Genomic DNA, 24618 nt, shown 5'->3' on the forward strand with positions numbered 1-24618 from the left:
ATTACGGCCCTTTGAGATACTTTTGCTAACTTTTAAACCCCTAAACCTATTCAAGTGAATTTTGGATACGTTTGTCCCCAAGTTATACTGGTTAAATTGATGTAAGTTATATGTATGGACAATGTAAACTCACAAAGTTGTAACAATTTATAATAAGTGTAACTTGTCAGCTTGGGAGATAGTTGAGTGGATAGACAGAGGGGAGGAATATGCTGGGTGTGTTTCTATTGTCCCATTGTGCCATTGTGTGTTTAAATGGTGATGTCTGTCCTGTTGTCTCCACATGTGTATTGGCGATTTCCCTTTGTCCTGAGAGATAATTGAATTGCTCCTCGGTTGTCTCCAGGACAGAGAGGAGGAAACCATGATGCATTGTGGGGATGTGTTGTATCTGTCCTGTGTCGCAGTCTTCCTTCTGGTCCCCTAGGGGCGTGTCAACCAGATGGGGACCTGCATAAATACGGGCGGGTAGCCCTCAATAAAGAGTTGCTGTTTTTACATTCAACATAGAGCCTCGTCTCATGTGTGTGGGGATTGCTAAACATGTACACTCTCCTGGCTATTACTACTAGCTCTTGTAAGAGCTGTTCCTGTTCCTGTGGTGGTATCGGTGTCGAGCGGAGTGCTTGGAGTCCCCGGGAGGCACTGGGAGCATCCATTAATGGAGGTACCCGGTCGGGGTGCTAGGAGATCCGTTACATTGGTGGCAAGCGGCGGGATCGTTCCCACAGCCAGAAGGACAGCTACAGGAGACACCATTCCATGGATTTTACAATTTGAGGGCAACGCATGTCCTAGTACAGCGACCCTGATGAGGGTGTCATGGATGACCGAGATGCAGTCCGCAAAGGCATCTGGTACCAGGTACTGGGTATTGTGGAGTATATGCGGGACGAGAGACTCCCCACGGAAGACCAGCAGTTGCTGAAGCGAGTAGCCCTGCGGATGCCCCTCCTGGGAGAGCAGCCCCGGGAGGAATGGGTAAAGGAATTGGAACTCCTAGCATGGCAGGAGCTGTGGCTGGAAGATGCCTACCAGGCGCTCTGGTGGTATGGGGCACAGTACCTACCCAGGACAGCTGAGCATGACAAGCCAGAGGGAGAGGAGTTTGAGGGTCCTGGCTTGTTATGGGAGACTTTTTCAGAGCTGGAGTTTGGGAGCCCTACACAAGCCCGGTTCCGTGATCTCTTGGAATGGAGGGAGAGCAGGTATGACTGGGACGACACTCATGAGATTGAGCAAGACCTGGTCCACCTGGTGACCCGGGAGATGGAGCTCGAACAGGGCTACCAGCAGCTGTTCGACTCCAGTGAGAAGGCTCAGCAGGAGAGCAGAGTGTCAGACCCAGGTCCAGAGCCCTTCAGCTGGGAGGATATTGTGTACGTTTACTGGGAAGAATCCCAGGTGGCCGGTGGAGATGGAACCAAGGTCTCTCCACTGCTCCTGCAGGGAATTGGGAGCCCAGTCTCCATTCCCCAGCGGCAGGCTGAGTTACAGGGGGCAGAGACAGTCAGTCCTGTCCCCCAGCGGCAGAGTGTCCTACAAGGAACAGAGAGCCCAGTCTCCTTTCCCCAGCAGCAGGACACTGTATTGGGAGCGGAGACGGTCGGTCGCCCTCCCTAGCGGCTAGAAGTATGTATGGGAGAGGAGCTCGTTACCCCCTATCCCCAGCGGCAGCTTAACGCACCAGGGGGAGACAGTAAGCCCCACAACAGTGCAGATGGGACCGTGGTCTCTGCACTTACAGCACAGGGGGTCGGGACAGTCGGTCCTGTCCCCCAGCAACAGGGCTGTTTAGCCAAAGGGGAGACAGTCGGTCTCCCCCTCCAACAACCAGACTCCAACCAGGCTTCTTCCGTGGTAGCGCTGGCACCAGGGCAGAGTCCCGCTGATCCCTGCCCACAAAGCAACCTCCACTCCAAGCCAGGGAGCAACTCAGAGATCGGGAGTACCAGCTACCAATATAACCTTGGTGGATTCACTGGACAGAGACAAGCTACTAAATTCAACAGGTCCAGTATTTGGTTGTGGGTGGGCTGCCAGACTAACTCAGGTACCGACCGGCGTGAGGTCAGGTATCTGGTTAGTCTTCCCTGGGAGGGGGAGATGTGTGACGAAACCAACCTCGCCACAGTGTTTTGGAGGGGGCTGTTTGCCAGCCTCCTGCCCCAGGATTACGGCCCTTTGAGATACTTTTGCTAACTTTTAAACCCCTGAACCTATTCAAGTGAATTTTGGATAGGTTTGTCCCCAAGTTATACTGGTTAAATTGATGTAAGTTATATGTATGGACAATGTAAACTCACAAGGTTGTAACAATTTATAATAAGTGTAACTTGTCAGCTTGGGAGATAGTTGAGTGGATAGACAGAGGGGAGGAATATGCTGGGTGTGTTTCTATTGTCCCATTGTTCTATTGTCCCATTGTGTGTTTAAATGGTGATGTCTGTCCTGTCATCTCCACATGTGTATTGGCGATTTCCCTTTGTCCTGAGAGATAATTGGATTGCTCCTCGGTTGTCTCCAGGACAGAGAGGAGGAAACCATGATGCATTGTGGGGATGTGTTGTATCTGTCCTGTGTCGCAGTCTTCCTTCTGGTCCCCTAGGGGCGTGTCAACCAGATGGGGACCTGCATAAATACGGGCGGGTATCCCTCAATAAAGAGTTGCTGTTTTTACATTCAACATAGAGCCTCGTCTCATGTGTGTGGGGATTGCTATACGTGTATACTCTCCTGGCTATTACTACTAGCTCTTGTAAGAGCTGTTCCTGGTTCCTGTGGTGGTATCGGTGTCGAGCGGAGTGCTTGGAGTCCCCGGGAGGCACTGGGAGCATCCATTAACGAAGGTACCCGGTCGGGGTGCTAGGAGATCCGTTACAGTCCCGAACTTCACAAAAAAAATTAGGGGTGACTTTGAGAGGATAAGTAAGGTGATATATAACGAACAGTGAAGGGAGACACAGTTAAGAATTATACACAAGGCCACTTATGCCTTTGACTTGTCATTCCGGAAAGCACCTCCCCACTATCTGAGACAGTGCCCACTCCCAAAAGCTAATTTATCTTTGTGATCTCAGGCGAAAGATTACATAGCAGCAGTCTGGCAAATAGATATAGTTCTTAACCCACAACAATGTATTTTTCAATTTATCCGAGTGGATCAGGCGAGTGAAGAAAGCAATGGGGTATCTTTTAAAGGAATACACATAATGCTCATGTCGGTCAAGAAAGCCATCCTGAGACATTGGCTTCAAAAGGATGTCCCAGTATGGGATGAAGTAATAGGAATCATGAAGCATATGCTGCTCACGACTGGACATGGAAAGGTATAAAGAAAAGTCAGTAGGCAAGTTTGTCAAAAAATGTATTGAGAAATCTCTGACTACACTGGAGATAAGGGAGGTTATGGCTCCATTTACACAAACAAAATGGTATCTCGAGGCTCGGCTGGGAGGGAATTTGGGTAAACTGGAAGTGGAGGATGCCAGGGGGCGACGTGATGATTAATGACGTTAGAATGACGACATCATTCCTTCTATTGACATGTTAAAACGAATATATAATTTCCTTTGTTCATGTTTGAGTTGGGATTGGGAGGGGAAAGGACGTTATTCAGGGACTGTTAGTTGTTCCATAAAAAAAAAAAAAAAAAAAAATACTAATGGATACAAGCTGTTTGTGCATAAATTCATAACTTTTGCCATGGTAGGCTGTTTCTATGTCAAAACGATCGACAATTGTATGGCTTTCTATGTGGCTTTTCCATATATGATATTCCACACATGTACGAACAATTTGATGTACTCTATGTTGAACTTTTAATAAAAAGATATTAAAAAATAAATAAAAAAACATTAGAGATGTCAGAGAACAATTGTTCCAGTATTTCGAGAAAGCGACAGGAGCTCCAATACAGAAGATTTCCACACCATGAAGAAAACTATTTGTAGAACACCACATAGTCCTCTTTAAAGCTTCAGTGTTCATTAGGAGCCATGAGTGGGTTCTCACTGTGTTACAAATTGTGAGTCAATTTGTGATTGTTGCATCCAGCAGTGACTATTTAACCTCTTCGATGTGCCGCCTGTAACTTCTAGTTTCTACTCTTCCCCTGGTCTCCGTTAGAACATAGTGGTTTATGGTACATATCCATGTCCTTGCCTTTTTTTCCTTTATGCCATAACTTTGGGATATAGGAGAGGTTAAAAAACGTTGACAATAGCACATTCCACTCAGAACAAGACACTTTATTTACAGATCAAACAGATAAATAGTACGAGCAATGGACGTATTAGAGAATTATGGCTTCATACACTGATCTATATAGGTGGACGTGAACATCCAACACACAACACATCAACAAGATTGTGTTTTCAAGGTTAACACTGCTAGACCCAATGTTCTACACTGGAATTTTTATACCACGAGACTCACAAAATTGAATAAAATGTACTGATACAACTTATACAATCTCATCTTATACAACTTAGATGAGATTGCACACAGAATGAGAAAAAATATTTGGGTGAAGAGCAGTGAATACTTTAGGCCTTGCTCTCTTTATTTTGCTCCTCCTGAGGGTTTGCTCATGCATTTAGTAAGTCCTACACATGGTACTGCTTCCCAATCCAGTGCCTGTGTACAGACTCCATGCTGGATACACAAAGGGAAACAGTTTTGCTGGTTCATACACCACATGCCCACATGATGTTTCGCCTCACCGGAGAGCTTTCTCAAGCAGTTACACAGTGTTAGGTGGCAGAAAGACAGTATATGGTAAAGCCGAAACGTGACATGGGCACAACACAGAGAAGTCTGTGTGTGGTTTCCCTTTGTCTATCTGTGTCTATCTGTGTGGGTGGAGCTGAACCTTCATGCTGGTAACATGCTTACAGCCCTGTCATTGTGTGAAGGATGCAGCACCCTTGTTTCAGTTCTCATGCTAGACATAAAAAGCACCAACACATGAGAATAAAATGAGATTATTAATGGTCTTTAATAAAGACATGGGTCTTTTCAATCTGAAAAATAGATTATAAAACAATATATATAACCTAAAGTAAATGAAAAAAAAGTTACTTGCGCGGCAAGAAAATTCTCAATCTCGTTGAGGCTGCTTGAGATAGCGGAAAGTCTAACTAGTGTAAAAATGAAAGGATTTTGGTCGCATAATATGAAAAAGATTATGTAAAAAAAAAGAAAAAAAATTGCATACAAGTTCTACATGTAGATAAGGCTAATGTAAATGCTGCTAAGGTCATTGATGACCACCAAAATGGCTTCTACCATGGAAGAGCTCAAGATATCTATTAGACACAAGCTTTGAAGGAGGATTATTTTTCATGAATAATCTGATGTTTAGTTAGATGGACCTTACAGACAAAATACCTCCCACACTCTGCGCATATAAAGGATGCCTTTCCAGAGTGAATAGTCTCATGTGAGATGAGGTTACTCTTTCGAGCAAAACACTTTCCACATATGGGACAGGCAAAGGGCCTCTCTCCAGTGTGTAGGGTGAGGTGGTTTTGAAGGCTGGATCTTTTGGAGAAGACTTTCCCACATTTGGAACAAGTCAGTTTCTCTTGTCTGTGAGTTCGCCGGTGATTAATAAGTGCTGATTTGCGAGTAAAGCATTCTGAACATTCAGGACACTGAATAGTCTGTGGGACAGCTTCTCCTGTACCATTAGGAGGACGTTGAGTATTATCTGGATCTGCTGATGTATGAGAGTCCACGTCTTTCAAGTTCTCCTCTCCCTCTGAGCTAGAACCATCTTCAATACGAGTAAATGTATATTTTGCCTGTGCGTGTTTTATAAGAGCATATATATCGGTGTCTAAATTGCCTTTGTCAAACAATGAATAGTTCATTTGCACATCTTCATTTTCACGCTCAGTATGAGATGACGACTGTGCTTCTGTATTCATGGTGGTGTTTATAGGCCTTCCTTTGTCACACAACACTGATTCAGCTAGAACATGATTCGATGGATTCTGTTGTACATCTATAGGATTTGTGATGCTCCCTCCATTACACGAGGATGTCTCCTCCATACTAGCACACACTACGTGATCTGTTGGTGTATAAACATTAAAGTCTGTGAGGTTTCCTCCACTGTATGTGGCTAGTTCCTCCTTAATAAGAGATGGATATTGTTGTGTGTGGTCTGTGAGGTTTCTACTTTCACAAGAGACTGCTTCCTGCTTAATATGGGTAGATGCGCGTGGTTGTTCATGATCTGTGGGTGCATGGATCTCAGGGTCTGTAACGTTTGCTTCGTCGCAGGAGACTGGTTCCTCCTTAATAGAAGGGGATGGATAGTGTTGGGTGTCATCTATGGATGTATAAGTGTTGGAACCTCTGATGCTTCTCATATCATATGTTGCTTCAACCTTAATATTACTAAACAGGTATTGTGGTCTGTGATCTGTGGGTGTATTAATTTCCTCCTTTTCGTCACTGGACAATGATTCCTCCATAGCATGGGCAGACGTATGGTCACTTAAGCCATTTACCATATTATCTGGAAAAAAAAATACAATGATTTGATTTAACCACTTCAGCCCCACTAGGTGAAACCCCCTTCATGACCAGAGCACTTTTTACACTTCGGCACTACACTCCTTTCACCGTTTATCGCTCGGTCATGCAACTTACCACCCAAATGAATTTTACCTCCTTTTCTTCTCACTAATGGAGCTTTCATTTGGTGGTATTTTATTGCTGCTGACATTTTTACTTTTTTTGTTATTAATCAAAATGTAACGATTTTTTTGCAAAAAAATGACATTTTTCACTTTCAGCTGTAAAATTTAGCAAAAAAAACGACATCCATATATAAATTTTTCACCAAATTTATTGTTCTACATGACTTTGATAAAAAAAAAAATGTTTGGGCAAAAAAAAAAAATGGTTTGGGTAAAAGTTATAGCATTTACAAACTATGGTACAAAAATGTGAATTTCCGCTTTTTGAAACAGCTCTGACTTTCTGAGCACCTGTCATGATTCCTGAGGTTCTACAATGCCCAAACAGTAGAAAACCCCCACAAATGACCCCATTTCGGAAAGTAGACACCCTAAGGTATTCGCTGATGGGCATAGTGAGTTCATAGAACTTTTTATTTTTTGTCACAAGTTAGCGGAAAATATCTTGGCAAAAGACAACTTTTCCCATTTTTTTATACAAAGTTGGCATTTGACCAAGATATTTTTCTCACCCAGCATGGGTATATGTAAAATGACACCCCAAAACACATTCCCCAACTTCTCCTGATTACGGCGATACCAGATGTGTGACACTTTTTTGCTGCCAAGGTGGGCAAAGGGGCACATATTCCAAAGTGCACCTTTTGGATTTCACCGGTCATTTTTTACACATTTTGATTGCAAAGTTCTTCTCACACATTTGGGCCCCTAAATTGCCAGGGCAGTATAACTACGCCACAAGTGACCCCATTTTGGAAAGAAGACACCCCAAGGTATTCCGTGAGGGGCATGGCAAGTTCCTAGAATCTTTTATTTTTTGTCGCAAGTTAGTGGAATATGAGACTTTGTAAGGAAAAAAGAAAAAAAAAGAAAAATCATCATTTTCCGCTAACTTGTGACAAAAAATAAAAAATTCTAGGAACTCGCCGTGCCCCTCACGGAATACCTTGGGGTGTCTTCTTTCCAAAATGGGGTCACTTGTGGCGTAGTTATACTGCCCTGGCAATTTAGGGGCCCAAATGTGTAAGAAGTACCTTGCAATCAAAATCTGTAAAAAATGGCCTGTGAAATCCGAAAGGTGCACTTTGGAATATGTGCCCCTTTGCCCACCTTGGCTGCAAAAAAGTGTCACACATCTGGTATTGCCGTACTCAGGAGAAGTTGGGGAATGTGTTTTGGGGTGCCATTTTACATATAACCATGCTGGGTGAGAGAAATATCTTGGCAAAAGACAACTTTTCCTATTTTTTTATACAAAGTTGGCATTTGACCAAGATATTTTTCTCACCCAGCATGGGTATATGTAAAATGACACCCCAAAACACATTCCCCAACTTCTCCTGAGTACGGCGATACCAGATGTGTGACACTTTTTTGCAGCCTAGATGCGCAAAGCGGCCCAAATTCCTTTTAGGAGGGCATTTTTAGACATTTGGATCCCAGACTTCTTCTCACACTTTCGGGCACCTAAAAAGCCAGGGCAGTATAAATACCCCACATGTGACCCCACTTTGGAAAGAAGACACCCCAAGGTATTCAATGAGGGGCCTGGCGAGTTCCTAGAAATTTTTTATTTTTTGCATAAGTTAGCGGAAATTGATTTTTTTGGTTTTTTTCTCACAAAGTCTCACTTTCCGCTAACTTAGGACAAAAATTTCAATCTTTCATGGACTCAATATGCCCCTCAGCGAATACCTTGGGGTGTCTTCTTTCCGAAATGGGGTCACATGTGGGGTATTTATACTGCCCTGGCTTTTTAGGGGCCCTAAAGCGTGAGAAGAAGTCTGGAATATAAATGTCTAAAAATGTTTACGCATTTGGATTCCGTGAGGGGTATGGTGAGTTCATGGGAGATTTTATTTTTTGACACAAGTTAGTAGAATATGAGACTTAGTAAGAAAAAACAAAAACAAAAACAAACAAAAAATTTCCGCTAACTTGTGCCAAAAAAAAATGTCTGAATGGAGCCTTACAGGGGGGGGTGATCAATGACAGGGGGGGTGATCAATGACAGGGGGGTGATCAATGACAGGGGGGTAATCACCCATATAGACTCCCGGATCACCCCCCTGTCATTGATCACCCCCCTGGTAAGGCTCCATTCAGACGTCCGTATAATTTTTACGGATCCATGGATCGGATCCGCAAAACACATGCAGACTTCTGAATGGAGCCTTACAGGGGGGTTATCAATGACAGGGGGTGATCAGGGTGATCACCCCCCTGTCACTGATCACCCCCCCCTGTAAGGCTCCATTCAGACATCCGCATGATTTTTTACGGATCCATGGATACATGGATCGGATCCACAAAACACATGCGGACGTCTGAATGGAGCCTTACAGGGGGGTTATCAATGACAGGGGGTGATCAGGGTGATCACCCCCCTGTCACTGATCACCCCCCCTGTAAGGCTCCATTCAGACATCCGCATGATTTTTTACGGATCCATGGATCGGATCCACAAAACACATGCGGACGTCTGAATGGAGCCTTACAGGGGGGTTATCAATGACAGGGGGTGATCAGGGTGATCACCCCCCTGTCAGGCTCCATTCAGACATCCGCATGATTTTTTACGGATCCATGGATACATGGATCGGATCCACAAAACACATGCGGACGTCTGAATGGAGCCTTACAGGGGGGTTATCAATGACAGGGGGTGATCAGGGTGATCACCCCCCTGTCACTGATCACCCCCCCCTGTAAGGCTCCATTCAGACATCCGCATGATTTTTACGGATCCATGGATACATGGATCGGATCCACAAAACACATGCGGACGTCTGAATGGAGCCTTACAGGGGGGTGATCAATGACAGGGGGGTGATCAGGGAGTGTATATGGGTGATCACCCGCCTGTCATTGATCACCCCCTGTAAGGCTCCATTCAGACGTCCGCATGTGTTTTGCGGATCCGATCCATGTATCCATGGATCCGTAAAAATCATGCGGACGTCTGAATGGAGCCTTACAGGGGGGTGATCAATGACAGGGGGTGATCAGGGAGTGTATATGGGTGATCACCCGCCTGTCATTGATCACCCCCCTGTAAGGCTCCATTTAGACGTCCGTATGCGTTTTGCGGATCCGATCCATGTATCCGTGGATCCGTAAAAATCATACGGACGTCTGAACGGAGCCTGACGGGGGGTGATCAATGACAGGGGGGTGATCAGGGAGTTTATATGGGGTGATCATGGGTGATCAGGGGTTTATAAGGGGTTAATAAGTGACGGGGGGGGGGGGGGGGGGGTGTAGTGTAGTGTAGTGTAGTGTGGTGTTTGGTGCGACTGTACTGACCTACCTGAATCCTCTGGTGGTCGATCCTAACAAAAGGGACCACCAGAGGACCAGGTAGGAGGTATATTAGACGCTGTTATGAAAACAGCGTCTAATATACCTGTTAGGGGTTAAAAAATTCGGATCTCCAGCCTGCCAGCGAGCGATCGCCGCTGGCAGGCTGGAGATCCACTCGCTTACCTTCCGTTCCTGTGAGCGCGCGCGCCTGTGTGCGCGCGTTCATAGGAAATCTCGCGTCTCGCGAGATGACGCATATATGCGTGACTGTGCGCAGGGCTGCCACCTCCGGAACGCACATGTGCGTTAGGCGGTCCGGAGGTGGTTAAATATTATATGTATACATGTATAAATATACACTTTTCTATAAGAGTATCTTACCAAGATATGTGAGGGCCTGGTGGCTCTCCATCCTGCTTCTTTTCTGATGTTCTTCTAAACCTTCACATGTCTGCAAAGAGAAACAGTGAACACAACTGGGAAATCCTGATGAAACCCTTGAAGAAATTAGGAATATGAGTTAACAAAACACCACTGAATGGCAGCTGAAAAGAAACTGTTCACAGACAGTAACTAGATATGCATCGACTGGTAAAACTGGCATGTGGAAGATTTCATTTGCTTCATCGGAAAGTAATGATGTTACCCGATGGATGGGTCTCTCTATTTTCCACCTTCTAAAAGGGGTTTTCCGAGGTAGAAAATTGATAACATATCCTCAGAAGAGATCATCAATATCAGGGAGGTGGGGTTCAAATACCCTGCAACCTCTCCTCTTAGCTGATTCAAGTAGCAGCCGAAAACTCTTCAGGAACAGAAGATTCAGCCCCCTGTGTAGTTACCGATGCTGGCATACCGCAGTTTAGCTCCCAGCTGCAGTACCCCGACACAGCCTCTACACAGCAGATAGAACCTTGTTTTTCTAGTTTTTTCCACTGTATAGCTTACACCACCTGTCCGAATGAGCTGATCAGTGGGGGTGCCAGGTATCAGATCCCTAATGATTTGATATCAAATATCTAAGTCCAGAAAACCCTGTGATAATGGAGGTTTTTTCGTTTTTACATTTTTCTTTTTCTTCCATATCTTCCTTGAGCAATAACTTTTTTTATTTTTCCTTTCACATATCCATATGAGGGCTTATTTTTTTGGCGGGACAAGTTGTACTTTCTAATTGCACCATTTATTATGACATACAATGTAGTGGGAAGCGGGAAAAAATGACAAATGGTGTGGAATTGGAAAAAAAAAACAATTCCTCCACGGTTTTATGGGTTTTGTTCCACATATGTATAGATTTTTTTTTATATCTAAATAGTGCAAACATACATTAAAACTTTGAAAAAAAACGAATTTTCTTTTTTTTACATCACCATATTCTGACCCCCATAACTTTTTTTTATAGTTATATCTACTGAACTGTATGGGGCTCATTTTTTGCGGGACAATCTGTAGTTTTTATTTTGTAGTGTATATGACTTTATGATCACATTTTTTTATATTTTTTTAGGTATGAAAAGTGATGAAAAAAATTGCGAATCGGCCATTTTGACCCTTTTTTCCATTACGCCATTTGCTGTATTGGAAAAATATTTTTATATTTTAAGAGTACCAGCGTTTTCGGACATGGCGATGCCCATGCTGTTTATATTTTTTGCTATGTATTTATTTTTTTATTTTACGGAAAGGGGGTGATTTAAACTTATATATTTAACAGGTTTTTTTATGGTTTCGTAGCTTGTGTTTGAGGCTTTAAAACTCTCAACTTTTTTTTTTTTATTGTGTACCATTATGTTTATTGCTCATTTCTTATGTTGGCCTGCCACCTGCTTGCCAAAATAAGAATTGCAAATTCAGAGGGACCCAGCGTATTGAAACCAATTACCGACATCCTCTTTGACCGCAGAGAATTCGGGTAAGAAGCCCAGAAGTACGAGCTTCTGGGTTTTTCACCCTCTAGCTGCCGTGATCACACTTGATCACGGTATCTAAACACGTTAATGACTACGATTAGCATTATTGCCAGTTGCCAGTTGCAGTCATTAGCCGCTGGCCATATATACCCATCGCTCCAGCGCTGTACATGTACAGGGCTGGTAGCAAAGGGGTTAAAGGGAATCTGTCACTGGGAAATTCACTGTTAAATCGGGCACAATGCCTTGTAGGGCTAGCTCAGCAGAATGGAATGATACCTTCACTTAGTGATCTGTTGATTCATTCTCGAGAAAAGGTACTTTAAATCCATATGCAAATGAGTGATTAAGAGGACTGAGGGTGGGCTCTGAGAGACACTCTGTGAACACTTGCTCCTCCTACTTCTACTGGCAGTCCCTCCCTCTCCTTGATTGACAGAGCCAGATGAGATGACTAAGCAGGAACCTGTCTCTGTCAATCAAGAAGGGAGGGTCTGGCTGAGGAAGCAGGAGGAGAAATGGTGCTCAAAATGGCATGGACCCTCCCTTAGTGCACCTAACTGCTCATCTGCATATGGATTATAAGTCCATTTTCCATATGATAAAGCAACAGATTGCTATGTGAAAGATATCATTAGATTCAGGTGAGGAAGCCATACAATAGAGGTGACAAAAAAAGTGATAGAAAAACTGCTGATAGAGACCTTTCCTAGTCAACTCAAGTGGGTTCAAAGCAGCAAAGTACTGTTTATGTCCTGCAGAAAGCATGTGAACTGTGGACCAGCAGGTGCTCTGGCAAGGACTGGCATCCAGAAGGGACCTGTATGAGCCCTGTAGCAGCCAGAGAGCTAGGGATAGTATTATTTGTCCTTAGCAGTTTGTCAGGGTTGAAGACGTGAGGTAGAGCTCTATGTGTGGGTTAAGTTGTTATATTCATACCTGCAATCATTTAAAAGCTGGAGAAAAAAACACCTTTTTGGATTATTAGCTGCTGTGCTTTTTATTTGGTGTTCGGTGTCAAAAAACCATTGTATGGTGCAGAAAGCTGTTACCTTTGAACGGCCTGAAGAAGAAACCTCAGAGTCTCGAAAGCATGCCTAATAACATCATGTACTTTACTTAGCCATTGAAAGGTATCAAATTACAATATTTTATATTGTTTCTCTTTTGGAGAGCATCAAGACTTTAAAGAGGACCTTTCACCAGAATTACACTTCTAAAGTAACTATACAGGCATGTAGAGCGGCGCCCAGGGACCCCCCTGCACTTACTGTTATACCTGGGCGCCGCTCCGTTCTCCCGTAATTGCCTCTGGTATCTTTACAGTTAGGCTCCACCCAGGGGAACCTGCCGGCGCCCCTCCTTCTCCCATGCTGCAGCGCTGGCCAATCACAGCGCTCAGCTCATAGCCTGAGAGGCTTTTTTCTCTCTCAGGCTATGAGCTGAGCGCTGTGATTGGCCAGCGCTGCAGCATGGGAGAATGAGTCGACAGCAGATTCCCCTGGGTGGAGCCTAACTCTGAAGATACCGGAGGCAATAACGGAAGAACGGAGCGGCGCCAAGGTATAACAGTAAGTGCAGGGGGGTCCCTGGGCACCGCTCTACATGCCTGTATAGTTACTTTAGAAGTGTAATTCTGGTGAAAGGTCCTCTTTAATACCAAATTATCCCCAAGTGTCATACTATGAGTAATGTCCCCACATTCCCAGAAGCACTCACCTCTCTAGTCAGAAGCTCAATGATCTTGTAGGTGAGATCTAGGATCTTCTGCTCATTGGTTTTCACATCTATCAATGAGTCAGGTGGAGGCTCCAGGATGGGGCTCTGGGTCCTGCTCCATCCTTCACCATGACTAGATGTCTTTTTCACAACAATATAATCCTTTGATTCGAGAGAAACTAAATATCACTATGCAGGAAACTGAACATGTACTATCTCATACAATCAAAGACATTTTGAGGGGGTTATCTATGACCAAACAAAGCCCTCACCTCTCCAGTCAGTAGGCAGATGATCTCCAGGGTGAACTTCAGGATTGTATGTGTAACATCTGTCGTCTTTGTGCTCAAACTGTAACCTTCTTTGGTTTGCTTGGGATTTTGCTGGAAATACTCATGGCATTTAATGGTCGTCTCCATGTTCGCCTACAAGTCAATAATGAGAGGGGTTGATGGGACTATACGTTGTAGTATATTTGGAAAACAAATGGCATAATGCAGTTAAAATAAAAGTAGTTTAACAGCCATAAACAATTCCACCATTTTTTAGAGTGTTTTTATGGTGTTCACTGTGTGCTAAAATTGACGTTACCTTTATTATGCAGGTCAGTACTATTACAGCGACACCAGGTTTTTCTTCTGCTTTAGTACTTTGTGTCACCATATTCTGACATGCTTTTTAATGGTACCATTATGGGGTACAAACAACATTTTTTATTACTTTTTATTCACTTTATTTCAGGGTTGAGATTATTTTTTTTTATACTTTTGTATATCAAATATTGGGAAATTGTTAAAAGTATAGCAGTAGTCAACAAGTAAAAATAATCCATAAATTTTAAAGGGGTTGTTTAGGATTTAACTTCTCCCTATAATTGTGACTCCACTGTCAGACTGCTAACCGCTAATACCTCTTTATTTCAAAGATGGGGGCACTTGTCACATAATCGCTCCTTCCCTGCATGCTGCATTTCCATCAATCCCTGGCCAAATGGTCGTGACGTCCGACATGTGACTGTTATGTGGAATGGGGAACTGACTTGACGAGTAATTAGCCAGCCAATGCATGCGTGGTTGCTTCCTGAAGGTCGGAGGAGTGGTGCATGGTGGAAGCAATTGAGGATGGAAGGCGTGGTGGGTGGGGTTTGCTGCGATGGAAGAGGTGTAGTGGGCGTTTACAGTCCAGGATGAGCTGACAGCACTATGGGAAGTTTGGGCATAGCAGAAGAACGGGGTTTGAATCGGAAATTCAAGTTATATGTTCAGTATGCTACCAGAAGATGTTTGAAAGGGTTTTCTGAGATTTTTATTTACCGATAACCTATCTTCCCGTGAGCTCCGCGGCCTTCTCACAGCTCACTAAGCAGAGCACCATACACTATATAGCGGCTGTGCTTGGTATCGCGCTCTGTCCCATTCACTTTTATGGGGCTGAGCTGCTCCTAGGTCATGTGACCGATGAGTGTGACGTCACTGGCCTAGGAAAAGCTGAGAGAAGGCAGTGGTACTCACATGAGCGCGGCTGACTTCTTAAACTGCTGATCAACGGGGGCCCAGATACAGATACTGATGATCTCCCCAGAGGATCGACCATTAGTAAAAAAAAAAAATAAATCTTGGAAAACCCCTTTAAACTAAAGCAATATATTGTTTTAGTGCCCAGACACCCCCTTTAAAGGGCTTCTGTCACCCCCCAAAACTAATTTTTGGGCATATTAAAGTCCTTATTGTACGACTATTCCCTATATAGGGCTCTTACCTTGTTCTGTGGCTTCGTTTCATTAAAGTTTTTCTACCACCTGATTTTGACCTAATTAGCTGTCAGACACTAGCGATCTGCTAGTGTCTGATCTACCTAACAATGCTATTTTCAGACCTTTGTGTGGATCTGTTTCACTAAAAAACTAACTTTTATTGATATGCTAATGAGCCTCTAGGTGCTATGGGGGCGTCTTTTCAGCACCTAGAGGCTCGGTCTACTCACACTGTATGACGCCCCGCTCGTCCGTCAAGCCCGCCCATCTCCTCTAGAATGCCATCCTCCATCTCAGCCAGCGGACTAATTCGCGTCTGTATTCGGCGCAGGCGCAGTGAATGTCTGACTGCTCCCTGCACAGACATCTCCACTGCTCCTGCGCCGATTACGTCAGAGTGCTCCGAGGAACAGATGGCGCAGGCGCAGTGGAGATGCCGGCGCAGGTAGCGTTCAGACAGTCACCGCGCCTGCGCCACGAGAATTCGGCCGATAAATGAGATGGAGGATGGCATTCTAGAGGAGATGGGCGGGCTTGACGGACGAGCGGGGCGTCATACAGTGTGATAGACCAAGCCTCTAGGTGCTGAAAAGACGCCCCCATAGCAGGGCTGGCCAACCTGCGGCTCTCCAGCTGTTGTAAAACTACAATTCCCACCATGCCCTGCTGTAGGCTGATAGCTGTAAGCAGTCTAGGCCTGCTGGGAGTTGTAGTTTTGCAACAGCTGGAGAGCCGCAGGTTGGCCAGCCCTGACCTAGAGGCTCATTAGCATATCAATAAAAGTTTGTTTTTTAGTGAAACGGATCCACACAAAGGTCTGAAAATAGCATTGTTAGGTAGATCAGACACTAGCAGATCGCTAGTGTCTGACAGCTAATTAGGTCAAAATGAGGTGGTAGAAACCCTTTAAAAATCGAGCCTTTAATATATGCAAATTACTTCACTACCAGCAAGTAGGGCGTCTACTTGCTGGTAGCCGCGGCATCCTCCTTTTTTTTTTAAAAAGCCCCCTCCTCCAGTTGGTTGACAGGGCCAGCGAGCGTTCTCCTCCTCCGGCTGGCCCTGTCTGCAATTCAAATCCCGCGCTTGCACCTTACGTGTCTTCATTCGGCGCAGGCGCTCTGAGAGGAAGCTCGCTTCCTCAGCACGCCTGCGCCAATGACGTCTTCTCTTTCGGGTTTAGAGGTGACGTCATCGGCACAGGCGCACTGAGGGAGTGCTGAGGAAGCGAGCGTCCTCTCAGAGCGCATGTGCTGAATGAAGACACGTAAGGCGCAGGCGCGGGATTTGAATTGCAGACAGGGCCAGCCGGAGGAGTTTTTTAAAGGAGGACGCGGCGGCTACCAGCAAGTAGACACTAGTAAGAATAATGGTAAACCTGTCCTGGTAATAAATTTTAAAGGGATTCTGTCATCAGAAATGAGGCCTATAACCTAAACATATGGCCGCCTCTCTAACGTCCGCTGAAGGCGGCAATGAACTGAGGTAGGCCTTTATTCTTACAAATGGGTTATCCAAGCTGGAGAGCAGAATGAGTCACTGTTTAATCAAAATGTGTACTAATGCCTCATGTAAGCATGCAACATAGGGGCCTGTATACTAATTATGGTGCTGAGAAGCGATGTTAATTATGCTGAGAAGCAGTTAATAAATCAATGCATAGCATTAGGAGGTGTGATCCAGGTTCATTCTTGTTTTTGGATGGAGAGCAGAATTAGTTCCTAGAAGCTCCTACTTCCTTGACCTTGTACCATAGATGCACTGGTACAACCTACCTGTTCACGTCGATGAGGATCCAGATGGACAGAAGGGCTTATGGGAACTGGATGATAAGCATGGTGCTGCTGTTGCTGGTGTGGTGTTCTGCGGTTAGGTTCGCCTGAAGCTGGAGAGTCTACATTTGTGCTCTTAAGTGCTGGTTTCACTTTCTGCCATGGACATTTTTGTGGTGGGACATCACGGAAAATTGTGGGGACAGCATCTTTCCTCAAAGTCTTCCTCAATCCACTAGGCTGGTAGGACTGCTCAGTGAAATGTTCTGAGCACACCCGAAACCTGTTGTTGGTTTTGCCCTCGAATATTCTCTCAGCCAGTTCTTCAATGTCCCTGATGACATGTCCGCTCTGCTCTATGCACCTCAGCCAGGTTTTGATCTTGTCCAGGTTGTTGGGAAAAGAGTGCAAAATAATGTTCAGCCTCTTCCCCCCATAGTTGTGGCATCGTTCAACAAAGCATCTTGGCATCTTTTTCACTTCTGGAGAAAACGGGAAGCTGGAGGACATAATGAAAACTGGGTGACTAATAGCTACCCCCAGTATCACTGTATGATGTGCGTTTTGGAAGAGGAAGTGATACATAGTCATTCCTTCATCCACAGCTGTATATACCTCCAGGGATAATCTGCCCACCCCATGCACCTCCATTCTAAAAGAGCTGTACTTTCACCAAATACATGTATATCACCTCCATACTGCACCCCCAAAATATAATCTCCTCCTCCAGGATTTACCTCATACCTGTATAGGTCACCTTCATACTGCACCCCCAAAATACAGTTCTATGATCTACTCCTCCAGAATTTACCTCCTAGTCATTCCTGCACCCATCCCTATATATGTCACCTCCATACTGCACCCATCCCTGTACGTCACCTCCATACTGCACCCATCCCTGTACGTCACCTCCATACTGCATCCATCCCTGTACATGTCATCTCCATACTGCACCCATCCCTATATATGACACCTCCATACTGCACCCATCCCTGTACGTCACCTCTATACTGCACCCATCCCTGTATGTCACCTCCATACTGCACCCATCCCTGTATATGTCACCTCCATACTGCACCCATCCCTGTATATGTCACCTCCATACTGCACCCATCCCTGTATATGTCACCTCCATACTGAACCCACCCCTGTATATGTCACCTCCATACTGTATCCATCCCTGTATATGTCACCTCCATACTGCACCCATCCCTGTATGTCACCTCCATACTGCACCCATCCCTGTATATGTCACCTCCATACTGCACCCATCCCTGTATATGTCACCTCCATACTGCACCCATCCCTGTATATGTCACCTCCATACTGCACCCATCCCTGTATGTCACCTCCATACTGTATCCATCCCTGTATGTCACCTCCATACTGTATCCATCCCTGTATATGTCACCTCCATACTGCACCCATCCCTATATATGTCACCTCCATACTGCACCCATCCCTATATATGTCACCTCCATACTGCACCCATCCCTGTATGTCACCCCCATACTGCACCCATCCCTGTATATGTCACCTCCATACTGCACCCGTCCCTGTATGTCACCTCCATACTGCACCCACCCCTGTACGTCACCTCCATACAGCACCCATCCCTGTATATGTCACCTCCATACTGCACCCATCCCTGTATATGTCACCTCCATACTGCACCCATCCCTGTATGTCAGCTCCATACTGCACCCATCCCTGTACGTCACCTCCATACTGCACCCATCCCTGTATATGTCATCTCCATACTGCACCGATTCCTGTATGTCACCTCCATACTGCACCCATCCCTGTATATATCACCTCTATACTGCACCTATCCCTGTATGTCACCCCCATACTGCACCCATCCCTGTATGTCACCCCCATACTGCACCCATCCCTGTATGTCACCTCCATACTGCACCCATCCCTGTATGTCACCTCCATACTGCACCCATCCCTGTACATGTCACCTCCATACTGCACCCATCCCTGTATGTCAGCTCCATACTGCATCCATCCCTATATATGTCACCTCCATACTGCACCCATCCCTGTATGTCAGCTCCATACTGCATCCATCCCTGTATGTCACCTCCATACTGCACCCATCCCTGTATATGTCACCTCCATACTGCACTCATCCCTGTATGTCACCCCCATCCCTGTACATGTCACCTCCATACTGCACCCATCCCTGTATATGTCACCTCCATACTGCACCCATCCCTGTACATGTCACCACCATACTGCACCCATCCCTGTATGTCACCTCCATACTGCACCCATCCCTGTATGTCACCCCCATACGCACCCATCCCTGTATATGTCACCTCCATACTGCACCCATCCCTGTATGTCACCTCCATACTGCACCCATCCCTGTATGTCACCCCCATACTGCACCCATCCCTGTATATGTCACCTCCATACTGCACCCGTCCCTGTATGTCACCTCCATACTGCACCCACCCCTGTACGTCACCTCCATACAGCACCCATCCCTGTATATGTCACCTCCATACTGCACCCATCCCTGTATATGTCACCTCCATACTGCACCCATCCCTGTATGTCAGCTCCATACTCCACCCATCCCTGTATGTCACCTCCATACTGCACCCATCCCTGTATATGTCATCTCCATACTGCACCGATTCCTGTATGTCACCTCCATACTGCACCCATCCCTGTATATATCACCTCTATACTGCACCTATCCCTGTATGTCACCCCCATACTGCACCCATCCCTGTATGTCACCCCCATACTGCACCCATCCCTGTATGTCACCTCCATACTGCACCCATCCCTGTATGTCACCTCCATACTGCACCCATCCCTGTACATGTCACCTCCATACTGCACCCATCCCTGTATGTCAGCTCCATACTGCATCCATCCCTATATATGTCACCTCCATACTGCACCCATCCCTGTATGTCAGCTCCATACTGCATCCATCCCTGTATGTCACCTCCATACTGCACCCATCCCTGTATATGTCACCTCCATACTGCACTCATCCCTGTATGTCACCCCCATCCCTGTACATGTCACCTCCATACTGCACCCATCCCTGTATATGTCACCTCCATACTGCACCCATCCCTGTAAATGTCACCTCCATACTGCACCCATCCCTGTATGTCACCTCCATACTGCACCCATCCCTGTATGTCACCCCCATACGCACCCATCCCTGTATATGTCACCTCCATACTGCACCCATCCCTGTATATGTCACCTCCATACTGCACCCATCCCTGTACATGTCACCTCCATACTGCACCCATCCCTGTATGTCACCTCCATACTGCACCCATCCCTGTATATGTCACCTCCATACTGCACTCATCCCTGTATGTCACCCCCATACTGCACCCATCCCTGTATATGTCACCCCCATACTGCACCCATCCCTGTATATGTCACCTCCATACTGCACCCATACCTGTATATGTCACCTCCATTACAGTTCTATCACCTCCTCCTCCAGGATTTACCTCAGAGTCTCATGTACACATTTATGTATCACTTGTAGAAACGATCACATCCCAGACAACTAGCCATGCACTCTGCGGCCTCCTCATAGTCCCCTCCCTTATCATGAATAGCAGCAGTGATGGGATCTTGGGGCCCTTGCCCCGCCCCCTGCAGGTGGACATTACTGAGTTCTCAGGTGCTGACCACGTAAGCTCTCTCACCCGTAACTATGAAACCCTGCCGTCGATTTCCGTTTAGTCTGTTTTAGGACCTGTGGTAGGACCTTGATTACGTCAGAGTCACGTGATCATAATGTCAGCGCACCATGTGACCTGCTATGAGGAGGAGTTCTTGCTATGACTGGAGTGGGATGGTCCTTAGGCTGACTATGAGTCGGTAGGTTTGGGCTAAACTGGATTCGGTAAAGGCTTATACTATACTCCGTAAGGATCTCTTGATGTCACGATATCACGTGACATCCCTAGGTCATGTGGGTCATTCCCTTACCCCACGTGACTTCCGGGGAGGCGCAAGCGCAGTACCAGGGCATGGTAGATGCTAGAGTGGAGTTGTTAGAACGAGGTCTGTGACGTCACTGGTCACATGCTCCTTCATGGTCACATGGTCAAGTGTGGGAAGTGCTTATAAACCCAGACTGCAGGAGCTTGTGAAGGAGGAGGAGCTGTGTGTGCCTGGATGAGCTGCAGGTCTAGAGGCCATAGGAGCTCATACACGAGGAGGCAGGGAGCATGTGGTGTATTCTGGGGACATGGGGGGTGGTTAATCTGTGAGAGGGGCATGTGGTGTATTCTGGGGACATGGGGGGTGGTTAATCTGTGAGAGGGGCATGTGGTGTATTCTGGGGACATGGGGCTGGTTAATCTGTGAGAGGGGCATGTGATGTATTCTGGGGACATGGGGCTGGTTAATCTGTGAGAGGGGCATGTGGTGTATTCTGGGGACATGGGGGGGGGGTTAATCTGTGAGAGGGACATGTGGTGTATTCTGGGGACATGGGGGGGGTTAATCTGTGAGAGGGGCATGTGGTGTATTCTGGGGACATGGGGGGGGTTAATCTGTGAGAGGGGCATGTGGTGTATTCTGGGGACATTGGGGGGGGTTAATCTGTGAGAGGGGCATGTGGTGTATTCTGGGGACATGGGGGGGGGTTAATCTGTGAGGGGGGCATGTGGTGTATTCTGGGGACATGGGGGGGGTTAATCTGTGAGGGGGGCATGTGGTGTATTCTGGGGACATGGGGAGGGGGGTTAATCTGTGAGGGGGGCATGTGGTGTATTCTGGGGACATGGGGAGGGGGGTTAATCTGTGAGGGGGGCATGTGGTGTATTCTGGGGACATGGGGAGGGGGGTTAATCTGTGAGGGGGGCATGTGGTGTATTCTGGGGACATGGGGGGGGGTTAATCTGTGAGGGGGGCATGTGGTGTATTCTGGGGACATGGGGGGGGGGGTTAATCTGTGAGGGGGGCATGTGGTGTATTCTGGGGACATGGGGGGGGTTAATCTGGAGGGGGGCATGTGGTGTATTCTGGGGACATGGGGGGGTTAATCTGTGAGGGGGGCATGTGGTGTATTCTGGGGACATGGGGGGGGTAATCTGTGAGGGGGCATGTGGTGTATTCTGGGGACATGGGGGGTGGGGGTTAATCTGTGAGGGGGCATGTGGTGTATTCTGGGGACATGGGGGGGGGGTTAATCTGTGAGGGGGGCATGTGGTGTATTCTGGGGACATGGGGGGGGGTTAATCTGTGAGGGGGGCATGTGGTGTATTCTGGGGACATGGGGGGGGGGGTTAATCTGTGAGGGGGCATGTGGTGTATTCTGGGGACATGGGGGGGGGGTTAATCTGTGAGGGGGGCATGTGGTGTATTCTGGGGACATGGGGGGGAGGGTTAATCTGTGAGGGGGGCATGTGGTGTATTCTGGGGACATGGGGGGGGGTTAATCTGTGAGGGGGGCGTGTGGTGTATTCTGGGGACATGGGGGGGGTTAATCTGCGAGGGGGGCGTGTGGTGTATTATGGGGGGGTTAATCTGTGAGGGGGCATGTGGTGTATTATGGGGGGGTTAATCTGTGAGGGGGCATGTGGTGTATTCTGGGGACATGGGGAGGGGGCTAATCTGTGAGGGGGGCATGTGGTGTATTCTGGGGACATGGGGAGGGGGGCTAATCTGTGAGGGGGCATGTGGTGTATTCTGGGGACATGGGGGGGGGGGTTAATCTGTGAGGGGGCATGTGGTGTATTCTGGCGCCATGTGATTGTAGGTCTGTGAGGGGGGGCATGTGGGTGTATTCTGGGGACATGATGGTGCAGATCTGTGGGAGGGGTGGGGGCTTTATGGGGTGTATTGGAGAGGGGGCAGATCAATAAGGGGGGGTGTAAGCCTCTGTGTATGGGGCTGGGTGTATCTTGTAGCTGGTGTGTGGTAACACTGATGTGTATTCACCCAATAGATTTTGTTCTTGAGAGCAGACTGGCCGAGCAGAGGGGTTGCCATGGAGACGAGCACACAGTGCCCACCGCTGTACAGTCTGATGGCAGGAAGGATGCTGTATGCACCACTACACACTATATTTAAGGGGTTGTTGTCACTGCTTGTCATGTCTCGGTGGCAGTCAGTAAACAGAATCTGTCCTAAAGACACAGCATGACTGTGTCAGAAGAGCTGAAGTCCCGTGTAGGGCTGCAACGATTAATCGATAACTGGATTCGTTGCCAACGAATCCAGTTATCGAATAATCGTCCGGTTCGTTGCTATGCGGGCAGTTTACTTTAAGTCACTGCATCTTTATTTTACCTTACAATGACGCTCCAGTAACGGGCAGAGCGGACGGCGGCGTAACATCACTTACTCATGTGACACGCCTGCTCCGCCTCCTTCATTCATAAAGTGGGCGGAGCAGGTGCGTCACGTGAGTGACATTACGCCGCCGTCAGCTCTGCCTGTTACTGGAGCGTCATTGTACGGTAAAATAAAGATGCAGTGATTAGTCTGCTGTGAGCAGCGGGGCTGTTATGGGGAGGGGGATCTGGGCACAGGGCCCCCTCGCCATAGCGGCGCGCCCCACAGGGCCCCAGACTGAGGACAGGGAGCCTAAAACTGGACCTCTGGCCGCCCTACTTTACCTGCTGAAGTAGCAAACAGCCTGAAAGAACGTCTGTCTGTCCTTTTGGAGAGCACACAGACAGGTGAACTGATAAGCAGGACAGACAGGCCAATGTGTGGGGGTGGGGGCTGTATTTTTCTAAAGCCAAGTTCAGATGACGTAGTAGAAAGGTATCCTGGCTTGTCTGTGCCGTCTCCCCAATGGGCGAGTGCGTTAGCGCACTGTGAATACAGCGACTGAACTTGGCCTACATGCACTTGGTTTAATAACGACATCCCTCATATTTCAGTCACTTCAGCTGTCTTGTGTATAGAGGCCGGGTTACCAGGAACAAGAGGCAAATAGCCAATTTTATATACTTAGAGTATCATTAACTTTATTTTTTATTTCTTGTAGGTAAACAAACTGATCAAATTGGTAAAAGTGGCGTTACTCTTTTCATATGCAAGTCTGTATTTAATGTATAAAACTGTAAATGGTTCTGAAATGTTGGTAACAAACACTTTATTAATAAACGGTTTGTCACTTTTTTTCTTTGGTGTTGGGGGGCTGAAAATAGACAACCAAATGTTATTATTGGTCTCTCAGAACATGTCAACAATTTACATTAAGGTGCAGTGTTCTCAGATATACAGACACCCTGCAATTATATCTATGCACACACAGGACAAAGGGTATTTATTGAAAAGTTTTTAAATAAAGCATATATTTAATAAATCAAGTATGTGACTTTAATGTGTGTGTGTGTGTGTGTGTGTATATATATATATATATATATATGTGTGTTTCACACTGAAGGCATCAAAACTATGAATTAACACATGTGGAATTATCTACA

At 46.5% G+C, this 24618-nt stretch overlaps 1 protein-coding gene across 1 annotated transcript; it reads right to left on the reverse strand.

Moving 5' to 3' along the window:
* Positions 1 to 3888: 3888 nt before the first annotated feature.
* LOC122940746 (oocyte zinc finger protein XlCOF7.1-like) lies at positions 3889 to 20930 on the reverse strand. Its single transcript, XM_044297474.1, has 6 exons — positions 20875 to 20930; positions 17177 to 17672; positions 13921 to 14073; positions 13649 to 13810; positions 10398 to 10467; positions 3889 to 6529 (listed from the first exon to the last, which is right to left on the reverse strand). The coding sequence occupies exons 2-6, from the start codon at positions 17642 to 17644 to the stop codon at positions 5337 to 5339; spliced, it is 2046 nt and encodes a 681-aa protein (XP_044153409.1). The 5' UTR covers positions 17645 to 17672; positions 20875 to 20930; the 3' UTR covers positions 3889 to 5336.
* Between the last annotated feature and the right edge of the window lie 3688 nt (positions 20931 to 24618).

This window comes from Bufo gargarizans, chromosome 6, assembly GCF_014858855.1.
Source record: "Bufo gargarizans isolate SCDJY-AF-19 chromosome 6, ASM1485885v1, whole genome shotgun sequence".
NCBI lineage: Eukaryota > Metazoa > Chordata > Amphibia > Anura > Bufonidae > Bufo > Bufo gargarizans.

Excerpts from the sequence above, each read along its gene's own strand:
- LOC122940746 (XM_044297474.1), bottom strand. The coding sequence starts at position 17,644 with ATGCCAAGATGCTTTGTTGAACGATGCCACAACTATGGGGGGAAGAGG. Across the intron at positions 14,074-17,176 it reads ATCCTCATCGACGTGAACAG|GCGAACATGGAGACGACCAT; the intron begins GTAGGTTGTACC and ends ATTGACTTGTAG. Across the intron at positions 13,811-13,920 it reads TCTGCCTACTGACTGGAGAG|GATTATATTGTTGTGAAAAA; the intron begins GTGAGGGCTTTG and ends CTCGAATCAAAG.